Here is a 25,053-nt window from a genome sequence, read left to right as displayed (position 1 = left end):
AAAAGCAATAAACTTGGAATCAAAAAACCTGCCAGCTGTGGTAGATTCAGTTTCTACATCTGAAATTGGGAGTAATAATATCTATGCCTAACAGGTTTTACTTATTCAGCACATTTATTGAGCACTTACTACATTGCCAGGTAGTCTTCTACATGATGGGGACATGATAATTAACCAGTTCTCCTCTCATAAAGCCTGCACTCTAGAGGAAGAGACAGATGATAAACACATACATACATACACACTCTACATACATACACACTCATATGTAATACCTAATAGTGAAAAGGGCTATGAAGAAAAAGAAAGGGTTAGAGGACAGAGTAGGGGATTCCCAGGCGGTCCAGTGGTTAGGACTCTGCACTTCCACTGCCAGGGGGCCAGGGTTTGATCCCTATTTGGGGAACTAAGATTCCTCAAACCGTGCAGTGCAGTGAAAGAAAGAAAGAGAGAGAGAGAGGGAGGGAGATTCTGGAGCTCAAAGAAAGATCTGAGCAAGAAGTAGAAATGTGGCATTGATCAACATATGGACATAAAGCCACGGAAATCAATGAGTGCATCTCAGAATTGGATGTAGACAAAGAAAAAAAGCAAGGACTGAGCCTTGGCTAGTCCAACATGGAAATGTCAGGGAAAACAAGAAAGAAAATTACGAGTGTGATGCTCCAAAAGCCAAATCAAGTTTTTCAAGGAATAAGAAATCAACTATGGCAAATGTTGCTGAGATATAAATTACTATGAGGAATAAAAATTGACTAGAACTGGCAATGTGGATTACTAGTGACCTTGTAAGAATGGTTTCAGAGGCAGAGTAGAGATGGAAGCCTGACTGTTGTGGTTTCAAGAGAATGGCAAATGAGGAGCAGAGAAATTGAGTATAGACAAGTATTTCAAGAAGTTTTGCTATACAGGGGAGTAATGATACAGGACCAGAGGTAGATATGAGATATATGGAGGTTTTAAAAAATATATACTGGAGATCCTATGGCATGTTTGTATACTAATGCAAATAATTTCATAAATAGAGTAAATTTGATTTTTGCAAGAGAAAGGAAGACAGGATAATCATAGGAGCAAAGTCCTTGAGTAAGAGAGACTGTATGGGATTCAGTGCACAGTGAAGTGATCAGCTTTAGAGAGAAGAGGTAATAATACATCACAATGAAGGGGAAAGAAGAGTAGATGGGTATAGAGGCCAAGAGGTTGACAGTAAAATCTACTGTTTTCTTAGTAAAATAGGGGGAAGCTATGAATTGAGAATGGTAACATTGGAAGAGGTATTGGAAACATGCGGAGAAAAGATCACCTGTTTAATAATCACCTCTGAAAGTGGGAGAAGGGACTAACTTCTCAGAAAGTAGGAGAGGAAAATAGCTCACACTTGATATTGGTAAATAAAGTTCAAGTAGGACCAATCCACTTGACTGTGTATTTTTGCCCAGCCATAATTCACTGCTCACGAATAGGCAAGCAGTACGGGGGAAGTTAGGTTGGGTTCTGCCACACACTACACTGGCAGGGAAATTAAGAATACATTCAATGATAATTAAGTTGTGTACCATGAAACCTAAGCTGGAGAAGAAGGAAATAAAGCTCATGGGAGAAGGGGTAGAGCTATGTAATAAAATATATAAAAATGAGAATACACAACTATTAAATGTATATGATAGATATACAATATTAAACAAAGATACCATTCATATCATGATTTTGCAGGATACATGTAAGCAAAAATGAAAAAAAAAGCTTTCTTAGCAAGATAAGGAAATGAAGAAGGTGAGAAAAGTGCTTTTGAGGCATTTTTACTATGAAAGCAGAAAAGAACAAAGCAGTTTTAGAAAATGACACAGAGATCAATTTTACCTGGATCAAGATAACAAGACAGCAGACTTTTTTTTTAAAAGGTGAGTTATTCACGTTAATAAGCGTGTTAATATGACAAAGCCATGGTCAGAGAAACTTGTGGAGTGCACCAATAACTTTAACTTAATCAAAAAACAAAACAAAACTGAGAGATTAAGTCTTCCGGCCATGAAGAAATAATAAACACCTAACATAAAAATGCACTGTAAACAACTAGAAAAAATGATTAAGATATGTTAAATAACTGTTTAGAGATACTGGAAAATAGCAGAGTTGTGATTCCTGAGAAAAAGGAGACAAATGAGTGCTACAGGCACCCCAGCATTCTGCTGGGGGGCAATATCCACACTGTGGCTACCGGGAAGAGAAAATACAGACAGAGCCCAGAGGTCCATTGAATTGAGGAAGCAGATCAGAGCTGCAGGAGACAGGCAGCTGGGAATGTGTGTGAAGGTTCAAGTAAGGAGGAACTACACTAGGAGAGAGCTTCACGAATCTTCATAGGCAATCCCTTGAGTCTACTAGGCCACACCTAGATACATGAAAACCCAACAAAGCCAGACAAAGAACAAATAGGGAGCTGCAAACAGAATAATTCCCATAGTTCACACAGGGCAGGAAGACATCTGAGCTCTCACCAGCCAGAAGGGACAGTCCTCAGGGATCATCTGGGGCATTCAGTGGAGACTGTGAAAGGTCTCTTTAGGGGAATCCTTAAAGGGTAGAGCTGAACTAATCCTGAAGGCTGCTCTAAACACACTAGCAAAATTAAAAACAGGCCTCAAAGGGATTAAACTGGCAAATAACTACCTGTCAAAATCCAACACTGTCTTCAAAAAGTACACTAAACAGAAATGCTCAACAATATAACATTCACAGTGTCTAGCATCTGGTAAAAAAATCACTAGCCAAGCCAAGAAGCAGGAAAATGTGACAGTTATCCAGGAGAAAAAAAGTCAGTCAACAGAAACAAACCCATGAATGAGAAATATAATGAGTACAGTGAACAAGGCTCTCAAAACAGCTATTTTAATTATACATAAGTGATTAAAGTAAAACATTAATATAATGAGAAAATAAGTCAAAAATATAAAGGAGAATCAAATGGAACGTCTCTAGATGAATAATATCAAAATGAACATCTCTCTGCTTAAGAACAGGGGCATACTAGACACTACAAAGAAAAGTTCAGTAACCTACTGAAGACATAGCAATAGAATCTACCCAAATAAAGAACATAAGAAAAAAAGGCTAAAAACAGCTCATCAGTAGCCTAATATCACTGATATTATCGATGTGAAAAATATCAAGTAGTCTCTAACAGAAGTATAATTGGACTCTCAGGTGAGGGAGGGAGGTAGGGAGTACAGGAAAAATATTTGAAGATATAATGACCAAAATTTTCCAAATTTGATAAAAATCATAAACCCACAGATTCAAAAAGCTCAACAAACTTCAAGCAGAATAAACACATTCCCCACACAAAACTGAGAAAGCACATTATGGAATTGCTAAGAACCACTAACAAAGAGAAGGTCTTAAAAGCAGTGAAAAAAGACACATTACATACAAAAGTAGAAAGAAAAGAATTACTGTGCACTTTCAGTGAGAAACTATACAACACAGAAGATAAACGAAGAACATCTTTATAGTAACAAAAGAAAACAAAAAAACCCAGTAAATTGGTAATTCTATACCTAGTGAAAAATACCCTTCAAAAATTAAAGGGCTCAAAAACACACGAGTGTATATAAAACTGGTGAAATCTGGATAATGTCTGTGGATTGTACCAATGTCAGTTTCCTGGTTTTAATACTATACTGTAATTATGTTAGATGTTACCACTGAGGGAAACTGAGTGAAGAGTACACAGGAGCTCTCTGTACTATTTTTGCAACTTCATGTGAATCAATAATCATTTCAAAACAAAATTTTTTTTAAGTAAGGAAAATAGTCTTTTTCAGAGAAACAAACATAGAGAATTAGTGACTAACAAACTGGTACCACAAAAATTGAAAGGGTAGTTATTTCAAGCAGAAGTATGGATAAACAGATCTAAAGAATGAAGAATACAAGAAATGACAAATATCTTCTTCTCGTTAAAATATAACTGCATAAAGAAAAAAATATTGTGTGATGTATGACATTTAAAAATAAATGTATGACCTGACCGGGACTTCCTAGGAGGCACAGTGGTTAAGAATCCACCTGCCAATGCACCGGACATGGGTTCAATCCCTGCTCTAGGAAGATCCCACATGCCACAAAGCAACTAAACCCACGCACCACAACTATTAAGCCTACACTCTAGAGCCCGTGAGCCACAACTATTGAGCTCATGTGCCGCAGCTACTGAAGCCCATGCACCTAGAGCCCATGCTCCGCAAAAAGAAGCCACCACAATGAGGAACCTGTGCACCAAAATGAAGAGTAGCCCCCACTCCCTCCAACTAGAGAAAGCCGTATGCAACAATGAAGACCCAATGCAGACAATAAAAAATAAATTTATAAAAAAAATAAAAATAAAAAAATAAATGTATGACCACAAAAGAATCAGATGGAGTATACTGTGAGAGTGTTATATCATACATGAAATAATATAACATGATTTGAAGGTAGACTGTGATATGTTAAATATTGTAAACCTTAAATCTAAGACTAGATATAGCTAATAGTGGAGAAAAAAACAGAATACTAAAAAATATTCAATTCAAAGGAGGAAAAAGTAACAACAGTTGAGAAAAATAGAAAACAAATAGGAAGATGGTAGGTTTAAATCCAAACACCAAAAACGGCATTAATGTAAACGGACTAAACATTACAATAAGAGACAAAGACTGTCAGAGTGGATACAGATGCAAAAACCAATGATATGTTTCTATAACAAATCCATTTTCAGTTTAGAGACAGATTAAAAGTAAAAAGATGACAAAAGAGAATCAAGATGATGGAGGATTAGGGGACATGGGATTCATCTATCCCCTCAAATGCGTGAAGAGTATATTTACAAATGGAACAATTCTCACAGAGCACCAGCTGAATACTAGCAGAAGACCTCAGACATCTAAAAGGACAAGAAAGATCTCCCCATAACCAGGCAGGATGAAAGAAGGGAAAAGGAAGAGGAGAGAAAGTGGGACAGGACCCGCGCCCCTCAGTGGTGGGGGGTGGGGTACTAAAGGAAAGGAGAGCTTCCTGCATCCAGGGAAGTCCCCTCACTGGCAAGGAGATCAGATGGGACAGAAGGGGAGCCTTGGGGTCTATTGGAGGAGAGCGCGGTAACCGGTCTGTGGCAGTCAGGACAGAATGAGACCTACACAAAGGATCCATGCCACGGCCCCGCATGCCCTGCCTGAGGCATGTGTCTGCCAGTGTGGATGAGGGTTGGGTGCTGGAATGTGGAGCTTTAAGAGCAAATGGGGAGAGGAGTGCTGTTGCCTGCAAGGAGACTGCCTGAGGGGATGGGAGTGAGGAAATCCACAACCAGGAATGTCTGTGGAGGAAACCCAGACCACCACAGAAGTGAAGAGCCATTGCTGAGTGACACGCAAGGGGCACGGCATTTGCAGCCTCTCTCCCCATGTGCCAGCCCCTGCCTCCCCACACACTAGGAACGGCCCCCACTGGGGCCAGCCCTCTCCAGCCCACATCCGCCAGCTCCCCTGCAGGCCCCGTCCCCACCAGTGCTCCACTGATCCTGGCCACCACTGCCTCCATGCCCCTCCTCACTGGGGCAGACTCACGTGTTCTGCGGATGGCTTGCGAGCAGACCCCTGTGGGTGGCCCACATGGAGAGGTGGGGCCGAAACCACAGCGGAGCCCCAGGGGCTACGCAACTAAAGAAGAAAAACTGAAATCTCTCCTCGCAGCTGAGCAAACCACAAATTGACATCCCTGTGACCGACTTTGTAAACTCAGTGGCTAAAGAACAGACAACGAGTGCTTCCACAGCCAAGAAGGGTACAGCTTTAGCAGCTGTAGACTTTGTGGGCACATACGCATGAGGGTTGGGCCAGGCCAGAGATTGAGGATCTAGATCCATGATTACTGCAATCCTGGGACTTCAGTGGATTCTGACTGGTAGCCTGGTGAAAACAACATCTGAGAGACACCAGGGTAAACCGCCGGCATACCCACAGTTAAGATGGGGCCGAGAGCAATGCCAACAACAGTGTAATATGAGAGCTTGCACAATAGGTAAAAGGTGACACAACAGAGCATACCCACAGGTGAACAGCTTCAGAGGAGGAATATTCAGTGGCTTCCCTCCCAATGGGAGTGCTCCAGTCCCACCTACCTCATATCACAGGCCAGAAACCCAGCTAAGAAACAGATCTGGGGTCTCTAATCCAACAACTAGGGAGTAGATCCCACCTCTGACAGGCAGTGACAACCACAGAGAAAAGGGGAGGCCCTGCTCAATATCCAGTGCAGACTCTGGTCACCACAACATCAGTCACACCTCCTATAAAGGGGACAATGGCTAGTATACACTGAGGAAAGAGGTGGCAGACATCCATACTAAAAACAGCTCTCAAACCAAAAAACATTAAACCACACAGGCTACACATGGACGTTTCCACAAAAAATAGCCCTACAACACAGTCTGAGGGTCTGGAATCTGGTGGAAGAACCCCCAGAGCATTAACTCGTAAAGGTCTGCAGGGCTTGAGTGCAGGAGCTCCACAGGGCTGGGTGAAACAGAGATTCTACTCTTGTAGGGTGCATACAAGGTCTCACGTGCACTGGGATCCAGCACAAAACAGTGATTCCATAGTAACATGGCTATACCTAATTAGGGGTCTCCCGGAGGGGCAAAGGTCAACTGTAGCTCATTGTGAGGACAAAGTCCTTGGCAGAAGAAGCCACAGGGAATACTGATTAGAGTGAGCTCTCCTGGAGGTCCACATTTCAGCACCACAACCCAGCCCTACCCCACAACCTGCAGGCTCCAGTGTTGGAAAGCCATGAGCCAAACAACCACCAAGATAGGAACATGGCCCCACCCATCAGAAGAAAGGCTGCCTAAAGTTGTACTGAGCTCACAGCCATCTCAAAACACACCCCTTGACACAGCCCTGCCCACCAGAGAGACAAGACCCAGCTCCATCCACCAGAGGGCAGGCACCAGTCCCTCCCACTAGGAAGCTTGCACAAGGCCCTGGGCCAACCTCACCCACTAGGGGGAAGACACCAGAAGCAAGCGGAACTATGATCCTGCAGCCTGCAGAAAGGAGATCACAAACACAGAAAGTCAGACAAAATGAGACGACAGAGAAATATGTTGCAAATGAAGGAACAAGATAAAAACCCACAAGAACAACAAATAAAGAGGAGACAGGCAATCTACCTGAAAAATAATTCAGAGTAATGATAGTGAGGATGATCCAAAATTTTGGAAAGGAACTTCCCTGGTGGCGCAGTGGTTAAGAATCTGCCTGCCAATGCAGGGGACACACGTTCGATCCCTGGTCCAGGAAGATCCAACATGTTGTGGAGCAGCTAAGCCCATGTGCCACAACTACTAAACCTGTGCTTTGGAGCCCACAAGCCACAACTACTGAGCCTGCACACCACAGCTACTGAAGCCCATGTGCCCGAGAGACCACAGGCCACAACTACTGAAGCCCATGTGCCTAGAGTGCATGCTCTGCAACAAGAAAAGCCACTGTAATGAGAAGCCCGCACACTGCAATGAAGACTAGCCCCTGCTTGCCACAACTAGAGAAAGCATGCATGCAGCAATGAAGACCCAATGTGGCCAAAAAAAAAAAAATTGTAAAAAGAAAGGAGGCACAGACCGAGAATATAGAAGAAATGTTTAACAAGGAGCTAGAAAATTTAAAGAAAAAACAGAGATGAATGTACAATAACTGAAATCAAAAATACACTAGAAGGAATCAACAGCAGAATAACAGGAAGAAGAATGAATAAGTGACCTACCTGGAAGACAGAGTGGTGGAAATCACTGCCACAGAACACAGAAAAAAGAATGAAAGAAATGAGGATACTATCAAAGACCTCTGGGTCAGTATTAAACACACCAACATTCACATTATAGAATCCCAGAAGGAGAAGAGAAAGAGAAAAGGCCTGAGAAAATATCTGAAGATATTATAGCAGAAAAATTCCCTAACATGAGAATGGAAATACTCATTCAACTCTTGGAAGTGCAGAGAATCTTATACAGGATGAACCCAAGGAGGAACATGCTGAGACACATATTAATCAAGCTGACAAAAATTAAAGACAAAGAAAAAACATTAAAAGCAACAAATAATATACAAGGGAAACCCCATAAGATTATCAACTGATTTTTCATTAGAAACTCTGCAGGTCAGAAGTGAGCAGCACAATATGCTTAAAGTAATGAAAGGGAAAAACCTACAACCAAGAATACTCTACCCAGCAAGGTTCTCATTCAGATCTGACAGAAAAATCAAAAGCTTTACATACAAGCAAAAGCTAAGAGAATTCAGCACCACCTAATCAGCTTTACAATAAATGCTAAAGGAACTTCTCTAGGGGAGAGGAGAGACCAGCAACTTGAAACGACCTTGTATATATATAGATTGCTATATCAAAACCTCATGGGAACAGCAAACCTAAAAACTACAATAGATACACACACAAAAAAGAAAAAGCAACCCAAATACAACACTAAAGATGGTCATCAAACCACAAGAGAAATGAACAAAGGAGGAAGGGAAGAAAAAAGACCTACAAAAACAAACCCACAACAATTAAGAAAATGGCAATAGGAACATACATATAGATAATTACCTTAAATGTAAATGGATTAAATGCTCCAACCAAAACACACAGACTAGCTGAATGGATACAAAAACACAACCTGCATATATGCTGTTTACAAGAGACCCAGTTCAGATCTAGGGAAACATACAGACTGAAAGTGAGGGGATGGAAAAAGACACTCCATATAAATGGAAATCAAAAGAAAGCTAAAGTAACAATACTTATATCAGACAAAATAGACTTTAAACTAAAGACTCTTACAAGAGACAAGGAAGGACACTACATAATGATCAAGGGATCAGTCCAAGAAGAGGAATAACAATTGTAAATATATATGCACCCAACATAGGGGCATCACAATATATAAGGCTAATGCCAACAGCCATAAAAGGGGAAATTGACAGTAACAAAATCATAGTGGGGAACTTTAACACCTCAGTTACACCAATGGACAGGTCATCCAGACAGAAAATTAATAAGGAAACACAAGTCTTAAATGACATATTAGACCAGATAGACTTAATTGATATTTATCGGACATTCCATCCGAAAGGAGCACAACACACTTTCTTTTCAAGTATACATGGAACATTCTCCAGGACAGAGCACATGGTGGGTCACAAATCAAGCCTTGGTAAATTTAAGAAAACTGAAATCATATCAAGCATCTTTTCCAACCACAAAGCTTTGATATTAGAAATCAATTAGAGGAAAAATCTGTAGAAAGCACAAACACATGGAGGCTAAATAATATGTTACCAAACAACCAATGGATCACTGAAAAAATCGAAAAGGAAATCAGAAAATACCTAGAGACAAATGACAAGGAAAACACAACAATCCAAAACCTACAGGACAAGCAAAAGCAGTTCTAAGAGGGAAGTTTATAGCAATACAATCTTACCTTAGGAAACAAGAAAAATCTCAAATAAACAACCTAAACTTACACTTAAAGCAACTAGAGAAAGAAGAACAAACAAAACCTAAAGTTAGTAAAAGGAAAGAAATCATAAAGATCAGAGCAGAAATCAATGAAACAGAAATGGAAAAAAAAAAACCCCAATAGCAAAGATCAATGAAATTAAAAGCTGGTTTCTTGAGAAGATAAAATTGATAAACCTTTAGCCAGACTCATCAAGAAAAAAAGGAATCATTAAAATTAGAAATGAAAAAGGAGGAGTTACAATGGACACCACAGAAATACAAAGGATCATAAAAGACTACTACAAGCAAATACACACCAATAAAATGGACAAGCTAGAAGAAATGGACAAATTCTTAGAAAGGTACAACCTTCCAAGACTGAACCAGGAAGAAATAGAAAATATGAACAGACCAATCACAAGCACTGAAATTGAAACTGTGATTAAAAATCTTCCAACAAACGGAAGTCCAGCAGATGGCTTCACAGGTGAATTCTATCAAATATTTAGAGAAGAGTTAACACCTATCCTTCTGCAGCCCCTCCAAAAAATTGCAGAGGAAGGAACACTCCGAAATTCATTCTATGAGACCACCATCATCCTGATACCAAAACCAGACAAAGAAACCACCAAAAAAGAAAATTACAGGCCAATATCGCTAATGAACGTAGACAGAAAAATCCTCAACAAAATACTAGCAAAGCAAATCGAACAACACATTAAAAGGATCATACACCATGATCAAGTGGGATTTATCCCAGGGATGCAAGGATTCTTCAACATATGTAAATCAATCAATGTGATACACATGAACAAACTGAAGAATAAAAACAATATGATCATCTCAACAGATGCAAAAAAAGCTTTTGACAAAATTCAACACCCATTCATGATAAAAATTCTCCAGAAAGTGGGCACAGATGGAACCTACCTCAACATAATAAAGGCCATATATGACAAACCTATGCAAACATCATTCTCAATGGTAAAAAACTGAAAGCATTTCCTCCAAGATAAGGAACAAGATAAGGATGTCCACTCTTGCCACTTCTATTCAACATAGTTTTGGAAGTCCTAGTCATGACAATCAGAGAAAAAAAAAGAAATAAAATGAGTCCAAATTGGAAAAGAAGTCAAAGTGTCACTGTTTAAAGATGATATGATACTATACATAAAAAATCACTGCAGCACTATTTACAGTAGCCAGGACATGGAAGCAACCTAATTGTCTGTAAAAGGAAGAATGGATAAAGAAGATGTAGTACATATATACAATGGAATATTATTCAGCCATTTAAAAAAATGAAATAATGCCATTTTCAGTGACATGGATTGACCTAGAGATTGTCATACTGAGTGAAGTCAGACAGAGAAAGACAAATATCATATGATATCACATATATGGAATCTAAAAAAAATAGTACAAATGAATCTCTTTACAAAACAGAAACAGAGTCACAGACATAGAAAACAAAGTTATGGTTACCAAGGAGGAAAGAGGGCGGGATGGATAAATTGGGAGATTGGTATTGACATATACACACTACTATACATAAAAGAGATAACTAATAAGAACCTACTATATAACACAGGGAAACCTACTCAATACTTTGTAATGACCTATATGGGAACAGACTCTAAAAAAGAATGGATTTATGTATATGTATAACTGATTCACTTTGCTGTATAGCATAAACTAACACAATGTTGTAAATCAACAATACTCCACTAAAAATTAACTTAAAAAATAGATATACAACGCAAACACTGAGAATAAAACTGCAATTACTACGTTAACATTAGACAAAGTAGACTTTGGAACAAGGAGTATTATCAGAGATTTTAAAAAATAGTATTTCATCATTATAAAGGGACACTAATCAAAACACTATTTTAATCTTTAATGTGTAGATATTCAAAACAAAGAATGAAAATACATGAAACCAAAACTTATATAACTGACAGGAGAAACAGACAAACCCACAACTCAGTCAGAGAATTCAGCACAAGCAACCCTCTCTCAGTGATTGATAGAATAAGGATACAGAACACTTGAAAAATACTATCAACAAATTTGGCCTGATTGATATTTATAGAAAACTCTACTCAACAAAGCATAATACACATTCTTTTCAAGAGCACATTAAGCATTTACCAAGAGAGGCCAAATGTTGGTTCATAAAACTAGTTGGAAAAAATATTCAAAGAACAAAATCATACAGAGAAGGTTCTCACACAACATAATTAAATTAAAAATCAATTTACAGGGCTTCCTAGGTGGTGCAGTGGTTAAGAATCCGCCTGCCAATGCAGGGGACATTAGTCCGATCCCTGCTCCAGGAAGATCCCACATGCCTCAGAGCAACTAAGCCCCTGTGCCACAACTACTGAGCCTGTGCTTTACAGCCCATGCTCCACAACAAGAGAAGCCATGGCAATGAGGAGCCCACGTACCACAATGAAGAGTAGCCCCCACTTGCTGCAACTAGAGAAAGCCCATGTGCAGCAACAAAGACCCAACACAGTCACTAAATAAATTAATTTAAAAAAATCAATTTACAGAAAGACATGAAAATCTTCAATATTTAAAATTACACACAGGGACTTCCCTGGTGGTCCAGTGGCTAAGGCTCCACACTCCCAGTGCAGGAGGCCCAGGTTCAAACCCTGGTCAGGGAACTAGATCCCACATGCTGCAACTAAGAATCCACATGCCACAACTAAAGAGCTGCATGTGGCAACAAAGATCCCCAATCCTGCATGCCGCAATTAAGACCCAGCACAAACAAATAAATATTTTAAAAATAAAAAATAAAATTAAACAACACAAACTTCTATGTAATTCAATAGTCAAGAAATATCAGGAAGGAAATTGGAAAATACTTTGAACTTAATGGAAATAAAAAGACAGTATCAAATTTTGTGGGATGTAGGTAAAGAAGCACTTAGAAAAAAACTTATAGCTTTAAATGCTTATATGAGAAAAGAAGTAGAAAATCAATTATCTAAATTGCCTAAGAAACCTGAAAAACAAGAGCAAATTCAGCCCAAACAAGAATGAAGGAAATGCTAAAGATAAGGTTAGAAATCAATAAAACAGAAAACTGACAAACAGTAGAGGAAAAGTAACAAAGTCAAATCCTGACTCATTGAAAAGTTGAATGAAATTGATAAGTATGTAACTAGACTAAGAATAGAACGGAGAAGACACAAATTATTAATACCAAGACTGAAATAGGGGTCATTATCACAGACATTAAAATATAAATAAAAATATAATAAATGAATATTACAGACAAATTTATGCCAATAAATTTGACTACTTAGAAGAGTTGGAAAAATTTCTTGAAAAACATAAATTACCAAAACTAACTCAAAAAATAATGAAAAATCCAAATGGACTCATATACACTAATTAAATTTGTGGGCAAAGATTTCTCAAATAGGATGAAAAAAGCACAAAACCACACAAAAAATTAATGTATTGGATTTATCAAAATTTTAAACTGTTGTGTTTTGAAAGACACTTAAAATTTAAAAGCCAAGTCAGATTGGGAGAAACTATTCACAATACATATTCTTTCTAGCAAACAAATTATATAAGGAAACATAAATAACTCTTACTACAACCCAATGTTTTTAAACTGGACAAAAATTTTGAACATACACGTAACAAAAGAAAATATATGAACAGTCAATAAGCATATGAAAAAATGCTCAAGATCGATAGTTATCAAGGAAATAGAAACAAAAATATACTGAGTTACTACTTCTACCCCTCTAGAGTGGCTAATACTAAAAAGACTGACAATACCAAGTGTTAGTGAGGATATGGAGTAACTGGAACTCATATACACTGCTATTGGGAATGAAAAATGGTACAGATACTTTCCACAATTCTCAGAAGTTCTACTCTTAGGTATTTAATCAATATCATGAATGATATTGAATGTGTCTACACAAAAACATGTATCTACACAAAATACTTGCACATGAAAATTCACAGTGGCTTTATTTTTTACAGTCCAAAGCTTGAAACAACTCAAATTCCCATCAACTGGTGAACAGATGAAATGTGGTAAATTCATAAATAAATACTACTCAGCAATACAAGGGAATGAACCATAAAACAAGCAACAACTCTGATGAACGTCAACAACATTATGCTGAAGAAGATAGCTGCAAAAAAGTACATACTTAGGATTCCACCTATATGAAATTTTATAACAAGGAAAATAAATCTGTAGTAAAAGAATACAAATCAGTGGCTGCCTGGGGCCATGCTTAGAGACTGGGGTAGAGACACAAAGGAAATTTGGGGGAGTGATAGAAATTTTCTTTATTTTGATCATGGTGATGGTTACAAAGATGTATCAATTTGTTAAAACTCAATGAATTGTACAATTAAGACAAGTATATTGGGTTGTATTTAAGTTATTCCTCAATAAAGTTGATTTGTAAACAGAGATCAGTAATAGAAAAATAAAGTCCAAAGCTGGAGTAAAATGCTTTCTATTTTTATATTTTAAAAATGACTCCATCTGTTAGAATCAGCAGCTAAAATAAGTTAGTATACATAACAATGTTTTAATAGTTGGTTTTTGCAGATTTACAGAAGCAGCTACTTAAGCTCTATTTTGCACTTCTGTGAACTTTACACTGAGACTTGTTCCAGAGATATAAAAAATGAATGGAATTAGTAAAGAAAGAGTCAATCTTGAGTTTCACATAATTCAGGGGAGTTATGTTATGCCTCTGGTTGGTAGGTAGATAAGAATTCAAGCTGAGAAGTTCAGAGCCAATGCAAGTTTTCATAACAATCTTCCGCTTAGCCAACGTATCATAATGCCTTAGTACATTCACTGTGAACTAAAAGTTTCAAATATTTAACTCTAAACAACAGATTTTAGAACAGCTGTGTGTTTAAGTACATTTAATTTTGGGGAGCTGGAGAAAGAATCTACATGATTTGTAGAGTCAGATAAACACAGTTTGAATCTTGCTCTGCCATTCCTGTTTGACCTTAGGCAATCTGCTTATCCTCTCAGACTCAGTTTCCCTTTCGCAAAATGTGTTTTACCTGGCAGATACACTCCAAAAATGTTAGCTCCTTTTCTGCCCGCATAAAAGTAGAGTTATAATCAATGTGGTCCTTTGAGAATATTAATCTTTTGACAGAGTACAGTATACCATGGGTAAGAAAAACAGAAAGGACATAAAATAACTAGTGAGAAGGATTTAGAAATAAGATAATAGCTCAAACCAAGAAATGGCAATGGGAATTGAAAAGAAGAGACACATGAAAAACATTAAGAAAGAAAACACAGGATTGGGTATGAGGGCCAAGAACAAGAAAAGAATCAAAGATGCAGGCAAGTTATATGGACTAGAGAACTGACATGACCACAGCTTGGATGCATGATGACAAATGGTAAAGTGACAAATTAAAAGTTGTTTCCCAGATATAACAGCTTGTTTTTTTTCAGACCGCTTGCCTTTATTACTTAGAGCAATAGAAACACAGTACAAACTATATATATAATTTAAAATTTTCTAGTAGCCACTTTAAGGAAAAATACATAAAATTAATTTTATTACTACATTTCACTTAACCCAGTATATCCAAAATATTATCATTTCAACATGTGACCCTTATTAAAATATTAATATCAAAAGATTTTACATCTTTTTTTGTATTTAATCTTTGAACTTTGGTGTTAATTTACACACACACAGCATGTCAAAATTTGGAAAATGGTAACCACACTGTGGCTACCATTTTCGACAGCACAGGCTTAGACTATTAGATACTGTAATTAATTTTCTTTCCAGATAAGAAGGTAAACAAAATGTGGAATATCCAATGTTACAGTCAACAATGAAAAGGAGCCGACTACAACATGGATGACTACAACATGGATGAATCGCAAATGCATTATGCTAAGTGAAAATATCAGACACAAGAGGATACTATGTAATTCTATTTATACGACATTCTGGAAAAGGCCAAAATATAAGAATCAAAAACAGATCAGTGGTTTCTTGAGGTTGGGAGGAGGGAGAGGACTTGACTAAATTCACAGAGACATTTTGGGGGGATGATTAAAGTGTTCTAGATCTCAACTGTGGTGATGGCTATGTGACTATGCATTTGTCAAAATTCATAATAGAACTGCATACAGTCATCTCTCAGTATCCACAGGGGATTGGTACCCCCAATCTAACATGCGTTGGTAGGATGTGCAGAAACTGGAACCCTCATACACTGCTGGTAGAAATGTAAAAATGGTATGTATCTGGTTTGGAAAACAGTCTGCAGTTCCTCAAAAGGTTAAAATGTAAGCAATTCCACTCCTAGAAAAACAAAAACATATATCTACACAAAACTTGTACATGAATGTTCATAGCAGCATTACCCAAAACAGCTCAAAAGTAGAAACAACCCAAATGTCCATCAACTGATAAACAGGTAAATAAAATGTATTACATCTGTATACTCTATAAAAAGGAATATTACTCTATAAAAAGCAATGGTGTGCTGATACATGGTATGAACAATGTGAATGAACCCTAAAAACAATACTTTAAGCAAAAAATGTTGGTTACTAAGTATCAATTACTGTATGATTTTACATATCCAGAAATTTTCAAAATAGGCAAATCTATCAAGACAGAAAATAAATGAGAAGTTGCCTAGGGCTGGAGGAGATGGGGGAAGAGGGAAGAGATACTGAGGCTAAAGGGTGCGGGGTTGACTTCTGGGGTGATGAAAATATCCAAACTTGATACTGGCGACGGTTGCACAACTCTGTGAATACACTAAAGCCACCAAACTGTATACGTTAAAGGGTGAGATGTATGTGAATTGTATCTCAATGAAGCTGTTAAAAAATACTCTCCTAATGATGGGGGAAGAGTTTTTAGTAAACACTAACAAAATAACTAAACAATGACAAGTGGTGTCCGTGCAAACATGTAACTTTTATGTTTTTATGCATCCTTGGCATTAGATTAGGAAAAATAGCAAAATTATTACCCTTTCTACTGCAGACAACTGTTGCTGTAATCCATCACATTTTTTGTTTGCTTCTTCAAAAAGAGTTTTATACTTTTCTGTTTGAGACTGTTGCAAATTAATTGTTCGCTGCTGTCTCATACAATCTTCTTCAAAACTTTTCAGTTGAGACTTTAAATCCTGGATTTCATCCTCCTATAGTTATGAAATTATAGATTATATGAAAAACACACGATTTGGTATCAAAACAAAGCAGAAAACATAAAAGCTTCGTATGATCTTTGATGAGATATTTATACACATTTCACTAAGAAAAACAAATTTACACTCCATTTTCATCCTCACAACGGAAGTCAGATGTTTTATTTGCACTTAACAGCTTATAATTTTAAGTCCAATAGAGAGCATTCTAATTGCTAAAAAGTATTTAGAATTCTTCAGCTCTGTGAAAATTCAACATCTCAGAACAAAGTTCAGTATTTAAATTTTTTAATTTAAAAGTTAACTGAATTATACCTCAATGCAGCTATTTTTAAAATAAAATTGAAAACTGCTCCTAAAATGACTTTGAATATTACAGCATTTACTCTGAAAGATTTTAAAAACGTACCTTTTTATTGCATTCACATACAACATTATCCAATTCCTCCTGCATAACACGGAGTTTGGCCTTCAGAAATCTGATCTGTGCTTCTGTGTCAATTTAACAATAATATTTAATGTCTTTCACTGAATCTAAGATGCCATCGATTGTAAGACAGACTATTATTTTATGAGGGAAAAACTGCTCAAGAGGGGGAGTCTAACAGGAGATCCCTGTTTGGGAACACTCAAGACACTACATACCCCTAATGTGGAAGTAAATGAAAAACCCACCCCACAGAAAGGAACTGTTCACACCTCAACATTGGAACTGAGTAAAGAAAGGGGGGGAGAAAAAACAAAAACCTTTCCTGAGAATCAGAACCACAAGCCAGTACTCACATAAGTTTGCAGACTGAATTCATACTTACCCAGGTGGTTCAAAACACCTCAAACAGAATTTAAAGTGGTAATGCCCCCAGGTGTTTGGCAGAAGCAAACACAAATCCTCTCTAGCAAAACTCAACTTCAATCCCAGCCACTGTAATTATAAAATGCCACTGACTGTAATACACATCCCAATTTCACAGAAGTTAAAATGCAGTGATATGTCTGAGAAGCAAAAAAAATACACTAATAACTTTATTGCCAAAGCTTTCTCCCACAAACCCCTCATTAAGATCTACCTTTGGTATTTCACTGCTACCAAAAGTTCTTTATTCAATAACATCAATAAATCTTTGAGGGTTTTAGGTCTATAAAAGTAAATAAAGTGAAAACTGAACTTAGAACTCACTCATAATTCATTCAATCATTTGGTAAAAAGATATATACATCATCTCCACTATGTTCCAGGCCTAACATGGATATTATAAGACGAGGTTTGCCCTCACGGAGCTTATCTTCAGTAAACACTCTGAATAATCTCTGAGAAGTCATCAAGACAAATGCCACAGACCACAAAAAATCTGCACACATGCTTCCTGTTTCAAAGCTCTTCTTATGAAGTATCCCCAGTGTTACATGGAGCCAACGAACTATGTTTGGCTCTAACCCCACCTAGATTTCTCCAGCTTGAACTCTCCTTCTAGTCTCTCATGTAACTCGAGGTTAGCAGAGGTTAGAAAGGAAATGATAAACTTGCAGTTTGCAAGTAGTCTGAAGTAGTTGGTCTCTAGGGGGAAAGAAGGAAGAAAGAATGCGAGAGCATGACTTTTCCCATCTCTTTCTCTCTGCAACTCTAACCTCAGTAGTATCATCAAGGATTTGAGCGCTCTGTCTCTGTTGGCCCACAGCATTAACCTACCCACCCATTCCACTCCAACCTTGGTCTTACAAAGCAGTCTGCGCTACTAAACTACTTTTTAATTGTCTACTCCTGCACAAAACCCAGCCATTCTAGGCAATCATGTGGAATAAGTGAAAACTCCCTTAAAAGAGGAAATACCTTGGCCAAAGATTCTGAAAAGGGAAGATAGGGATGCAAAGTGGCAGCGAGGTCATTCAACAATAAGAAAAAAAGCAGCAATTTAAGGTAGTCTGTGCTGGTTCCCATACTTGGGAGGAGGACGTTTGTAACAAGGCTATGCATGGGTGACTGTGAACTGAGGAAGAGCCCACATCTGACCATTGCATCCTTGAAGGTATCTTAACAAAGGCATGAAGGTAACTTTTTGCTTCACTTACCTTTGCTCCTAACAATTAGCCCCAGAAAGCCTGGATAGGTCAGTAAATGTAATAAGTACATAAATGATTTTTCATTTATGACTAACACGTAGCACAATAATCATTATACATGCAAATTGCTGTGATTTTCCCACAATCAGAGAATTTTTAAGGATAAACTTCATGATGATCTAATACAAAATGGTAAATTTTCAAGTGAAGAAACTGCTGTTACAGAGAGGCTAAGCAGTTTGCCTGAACCCACTATTAATTACAGTTTAGCATTAAGTATGTTCATATACACTCGACTGCCTTTTTTAATTTACAATAGCATAGGTGGCTCCTCATAAATTCAACAATTTTAGAGGCGCTACTGGTAACTAACAATGTTTTTGATGATCTAGACTAAGCATTATTTTTCTAGTGGTATGCAGAGAATGAATTTATACGAAAGAAAATAATATTCATTAGAAAATTCATTATTTTACCTGATGTTATATCAATAATTCAGTTATCCTTTAACATGTGCTGATTTGACACACAATAAAGAGAATTCAGTAACATTAAACAAAAGGAATTCAAAGAAACATGTTTTTTAAAATTTACTTCAATGTTTTAATGATAAGCTATGGGGCATTTAACATTAGCTGAAAAGCGGTCAATGAAACCAATACCAGATAGTTCTTTTTCTCTTTTCCTTAGCTGCACTGCATGGCTTGTGGGATCTCAGTTTCCTGACCTGGGACTGAACCCGGGGCCACAGCAGTGAAAGTGCCAAATCCTAACCATTGGACCACCAAGGAACTCCCCAGATAGTTTTTTATTTTTACTTTTTATAATGGAAAATAGCAAACATATACAACAGTTGTGAGACGAGTTCAGTGAAACCCTACTTACCCATCATCCATTTTCAACAGTTACTGACTCAAAACTAATTATATTTCACCTATCAAACAAATGCAAGACATCACTACATTTTCTATATACGAGAAAAGTAGTTCCCAAATATCTTTTTCTAAGTAATTGTGATATAAGGATAAAAATAAACAAAAAAACAACCTACCCGTTCCAATGTCTTCACTAACACCACAAAAAATATCATCATCTGTATAATCAGGTAAGCCTTCTTCCTCCAGTTGCCCTTCAATTTTGCAAATTGTTTTTGCAAGAGAAAAGTCTGAGAAATCCTCTGGAATGGCAACATCATTGGCAGTTTGTACATCAGGGTATTTCAACTTTACACTAAAAAAATCCCATATATATGCACATTATTTATTATATACATACAATATAAAAAGAAATATGACTCCCAAATATGACTTTTATCCAAATAAAAAAGCAGATCAAAATTATTAAACATTTTAAATTTATAATGAAATCTACAATTGATATTTTCAAGGACAATATTACAAGAGACTTAGTAAACTTTCAGTCTTTATTGATCACACAACCACAGAGCTAGAGAAAGCTTTATTACGCCAGTTAGCCTAGACATTGCCAATGTAAAAATTAATAAACAGAAACCTCAGTTAAACAGAGTCGGGGGACCAGAAGGGGGAGCTCTCACACCCTGAGACAATAGCAGAGCCCACCAGTGTGAAAAAAGACCCTTCCTTCCTGGCAACAACTCAGGTAATGAAAAGCCTTTGTTTACTCTAGCCCTCCCAACTTCCTTCACCTCTATAAGAGCTCTCCCTGCCTTGCTGTGTGGGGGCCTGCACGTGGCTTGCCATGGTTGCAGACCCTGAAGTGCATTCTCTGCTCATCCCAAATAAACCCATTTTTTGCTGGAGAATTATTTGTTCTAGGTCAACACTCCCAAACAAGTGAATATCAAAACCAAGAGTACTAAACTTGGCCTCAGGTGAAATCCAGGCTGTGGCTTTTAATTTTGCATGATGCTGGAGAAGAACTGTACGATTTGATATCACTCTAACCATAATTCTGCAAACACTGAAGAATAATACCTCTTGAGAAAGAATTACAAAGTGAACAGTTCTTAGCTCAAACTCTACATTTTTTTCCCACCTAAAGAAGCACATTTGAAGCAGGATCAAAGTTTATCAAAAAGTTGATTTTTGTTTTAATGAAGGGGAGAAGTATGAAATGAAAGTAATTTCTAAAGGCGTTGAGAAATGCGCCAGGCCTATCCCATCAAGTTTGCTTCCGAAAGCCTTACTTTTAACTTTTTACTTACTTTAAAGCCTAACTTACTTTTAACACATAAGCAAATACTTTAGAATTCTTTTGGAAAAAAACTTTTTATTTAAAAAGTAAACTTGAAGTCTGAAAATAAGATAACTCTTTCCAGTTATGTATGTATGTACAGTACTTATTTATATACAGTACTTATATATGTAACATGTTCTATCAATTTTAGATTTCTTTCTTCCTTATCCTTTCACCCTATTTTTTGTCTCTTTTACTCAAAAAACAAAAACTTAGCTAATTAAAAGACACAAGGAATTAACAAAGATGTTTCCTGAATTATAATGCAATCATCAGTTTGGGCAAGCAATAAATTAATATAATATAAATTTATAATATAATATAAATTTAATAAATTGTAAATTCAATAATCTACTGTGAATTAGAAGCTGGATGGTACGGTCCACTGCAGGTGTGAACCTCCTTTTATAGAAGGTCTACTATCCTCAGGAACCTCTTGGGTCCCCTTTTTATGCTTTAAATACTAAAAACAGTCTTGAATTCTTTCTCACCAAAAACAACAGAATATAAATTATAACTATACTATAGCTTTATTGAGAGCATGCCAAAATCATTCTGTATCTCAATATATACAATGCATGGTGTTCAAAAAGCATAAGGCTTATTCAGTTGATTTGAGAGAACTAGGCAGAAAAAACATCTAGGTTCCATTTTCTGATCTAAGAAAATATCCACCTAAAAATAGCATTTATAAATTTGACATGTGGCAATTTTGCTTAAAAGAATTTACAAAATGTTCATTAACTGCTGCAGGACATTTCTGATTAGAAGATGTTTTAAATTATTAAATGTGGAGAAGAAATATAGAGTATAATTTTGTATATTTTGGGTATAAAAAGATCTGGAGAAACAGAACTTATTAATTAAAAACAACGATAGTGTAAACTATAAAACTAAAAAAAGAAATTAATACTTTACAATCTGTACTATACCTTGAATTTGATTTCCTTCCTTTACTTGCAGAGTGTAATTTGTTTTGAACTTTGTTTACTGGATCCACATTTTTGGTCTTTGGCTACATGTAAAGAATTTAAACGATTAATTAGACTCTAATCACTTGCCAAGGAAGGCAATTTTGTAATACACAGAATTGCTAGTTTGCTACACAGAGGAATTCCTATATTCAGAGATTAAATTGTATTTTAAGGAATCCAGAACTGTATAGCTGGAAAAAACCTAGTTATTACTAAGACCAAGAGATTTAAAGACAAGAAAATGAGTCCCAAAGAGTCAAGGATATTCAGCTAGTTAGAAGAATGTTAAACTGGATATTCTGATTCACAGAATTTAATTCTCCTCACTGATTATTCTGCAGACAGGCCTCCACATATACTATTCCCTGGGTCTAGATCCCCATGGGTAGAGAATTTGTACATCCCAGTATGCCCAGCACCAGGAATAGTGATTTCTACACACTGTAAATATTTATGTGAATGAATGAATGAATCAACCTTCCAAATCACTTTCTCTGTATATAAGTACGTTTCTTTTTCAGATCCTCTATCTAGTAAATTTGGGCTTCAGAGAGAAAACTTAATTTCACTGGGAATTTTTCCAATGTATCTCCAAATTGTTCAGTGAAATTATGAGACAAAAAGGGATTCAATTTATTTTATGAGCAACATTTCATAAAGGCATCCCTTCTGAATATCAAGGCTAATATTCTGTTTCTATATTCCTTCTCTGTTTTATCTAAGAAAAATCTGAAAAACAACCTAAATTCTACAGGATATAATCACATTCACAAAAAATTTGATTTCATACCTTAGTTTCTGAACATAAATGAACTGTCCCTTCAGAAGATAATGGACGTCTACAGATAAAAAATAAACACCATATATTAATAATAGATAAACCAAGACAATATAATTCAACAGCAATTATATTTGAAAGAAAAAAATATATAACGATCAAGAAGATTTTACTATAATTCTAATTATACACATGTTAATTTATTTTGAATGAGTGTCACAAACAAGAAAAGTGCCTTGGTTAAATAATTTGCCTTTGAGAAGATATACATAGTGCCAAAATTTTTGTAGGTAAATGCAGCAGAAATTTTAATGAATGTAAATCACAGTGAGTGATTATTGGCTACACACAGGGATCATCCATTTTACAAAATGATTCACCACAGGGCTTTTTATTGTGAGGCCACTCAATGTTATCCTTTGACTTACGTATTTAAATACTTGGTCAGTGTCTGTTTTTCCTACTACATTACAAACTCCCTGAGGGTAGCAATCATGTCTACCCTGTTCACTGCTCTATGCCTAGTTCTTGGAATAGTACCCGGCACATAAGCTAAATATTTGTTAAAGCTGGCACTAAATTGGCACTAAATAAATATTTGTTAAGTGTATAAATAAATGTATCTAAAATACAATTCCTTTTTATGCACAACGTTTTCAAAATATGTTTGTAGTTTAGAACAAAGAATGCTTATGGGGGTGGTCTGCCAACTATGGTCCACAGGCTGAATCACCCACATCCATTTATTTACACATTGTCCATAGCTGCCTACACTCTACAACAGCCAAGCTGTAGCTGCAACAAAGGCTGTATAGGCACAAACCCCAAAATATTTACTATCTGGCTCTCTGTAGGAAAAGTCTGCCTACCCCTGACCAATTTTCTAGATCACCCTCGACACACCTATTAACAGGTCTAAAAACCTACCACTTCAATATCTATCATTGCTATGAAAAAAACAAAAGAAAAAAACTCCACATGCCCTGAGGACTCCTAACCAAAGTAGAAGACATACCAGTATAAACAAAATTACTTTCTATCAGGTCACCTACTAGTTATATAACATATATGTTTTTTTCAATACTAAACACACAGATTTACTTAAGATAGATATTATTAAATACAGCCTCTTAAAGAACTAGAAACTGCTCTGGAAAGGAAAAAAAGGCTTTCACAATTCCTTAAAATTAGAAACCAAAGAATCATTCTCACATATGACATGAAAATGTTTCCAAACTGTATACAAAATTTTTAAGAACTTTTATTGAGATATAATTGACATACAATAAACTGCATATATTTAAAGTGTACAATTTGATATTTTTTCTTATTAGTAAAGTATATATGGCAATCCCAATCTCCCAATTCATCCCACCCCAACCCCACCCCCTGCTTTCACCCCTGATGTCCATATGTTTGTTCTCTACATCTGTCTCTATTTCTGCCTTGCAAACTGATTGATTTGTACCACTTTTCTAGATTCCACATATATGCATTAATATACGATATTTGTTTTTCTCTTTCTGGCTTACTTCACTCTGTATGACAGTCTCTAGGTCCATCCATGTCTCTGCAAATGTCCCAATTTTGTTCCTTTCTATGGCTAAGTAATATTCCATCATATATATGCACCACATCTTCTTTATCCATTCATCTGTTGATGGACATTTAGGTTGCTTCCATGACCTGGCTATTGTAAATAGTGCTGCAATGAACACTGGGGTGCATGTGTCTTTTTGAATTATGGTGTTCTCTGGGTATATGCCCAGTAGTGGGATTGCTGGGTCATATGGTAATTCCATTTTTAGTTTTTTAAGGAACCTCCATACTGTTTTCCATAGTGGCTATATCAATTTACATTCCTACCAACAGTGTAAGAGGGTTCCCCAAACTGTATACAAATTTTAAGTGACCTCTTTAATTACCCTCGTTTTAAATTAACGTTTGCTATTTCCTTACATTTTCTGCATCTTCCAACTCCCCACCTACCACATACACATTCATATCAACCAAAAGACATTTAACAGTTATCTGTCTCCCTCAGGTTTAGCAGAGTGCTACTACTTTGTTAGCGTATTTCCATGAAAAATAAACCAAAACACAGTGTTCGGATTATTTTTGTTAAACTTCTCCATGAAAGATTTCTGTGTAATGTGATTAAAATAATTTGTGTGATAAAATTTGCTTCCAGCAGACGGAAGGATACATATGCTATACTATCAGGAAACTGAGGTCTGGTTTCCCTACCATATTCCCACAGGGAGAGTA

The 25,053-nt window shown here is 36.6% G+C and overlaps 1 protein-coding gene across 4 annotated transcripts in view; it reads right to left on the bottom strand.

Annotated features, from left to right (window-relative positions):
• The window catches only part of TEX9 (testis expressed 9), a 73,695-nt gene that overhangs the window by 30,420 nt on the left and 18,222 nt on the right, over positions 1–25,053 (bottom strand). For all 4 annotated transcript variants that reach the window (XR_009051386.1, XM_057722424.1, XM_057722423.1 and 1 more), the window contains exons 5-9: positions 22,798–22,846; positions 21,966–22,048; positions 19,868–20,046; positions 17,168–17,250; positions 16,579–16,752 (exon numbers count right to left, since the gene is read on the bottom strand). Coding sequence is in view for 3 of the 4 variants with exons in the window: in XM_057722424.1 (XP_057578407.1) it covers positions 16,579–16,752; positions 17,168–17,250; positions 19,868–20,046; positions 21,966–22,048; positions 22,798–22,846 (568 nt within the window). In the remaining variant the exon portion in view is untranslated. The remainder of the gene's footprint in view (positions 1–16,578; positions 16,753–17,167; positions 17,251–19,867; positions 20,047–21,965; positions 22,049–22,797; positions 22,847–25,053) is intronic.

The sequence above is a fragment of the Hippopotamus amphibius genome, chromosome 2 (assembly GCF_030028045.1).
Source record: "Hippopotamus amphibius kiboko isolate mHipAmp2 chromosome 2, mHipAmp2.hap2, whole genome shotgun sequence".
Taxonomy (NCBI): domain Eukaryota; kingdom Metazoa; phylum Chordata; class Mammalia; order Artiodactyla; family Hippopotamidae; genus Hippopotamus; species Hippopotamus amphibius.
The sequence above is the reverse complement of the archived record's forward strand: the minus strand, read 5'-3'. Positions and strand labels throughout refer to the sequence as shown.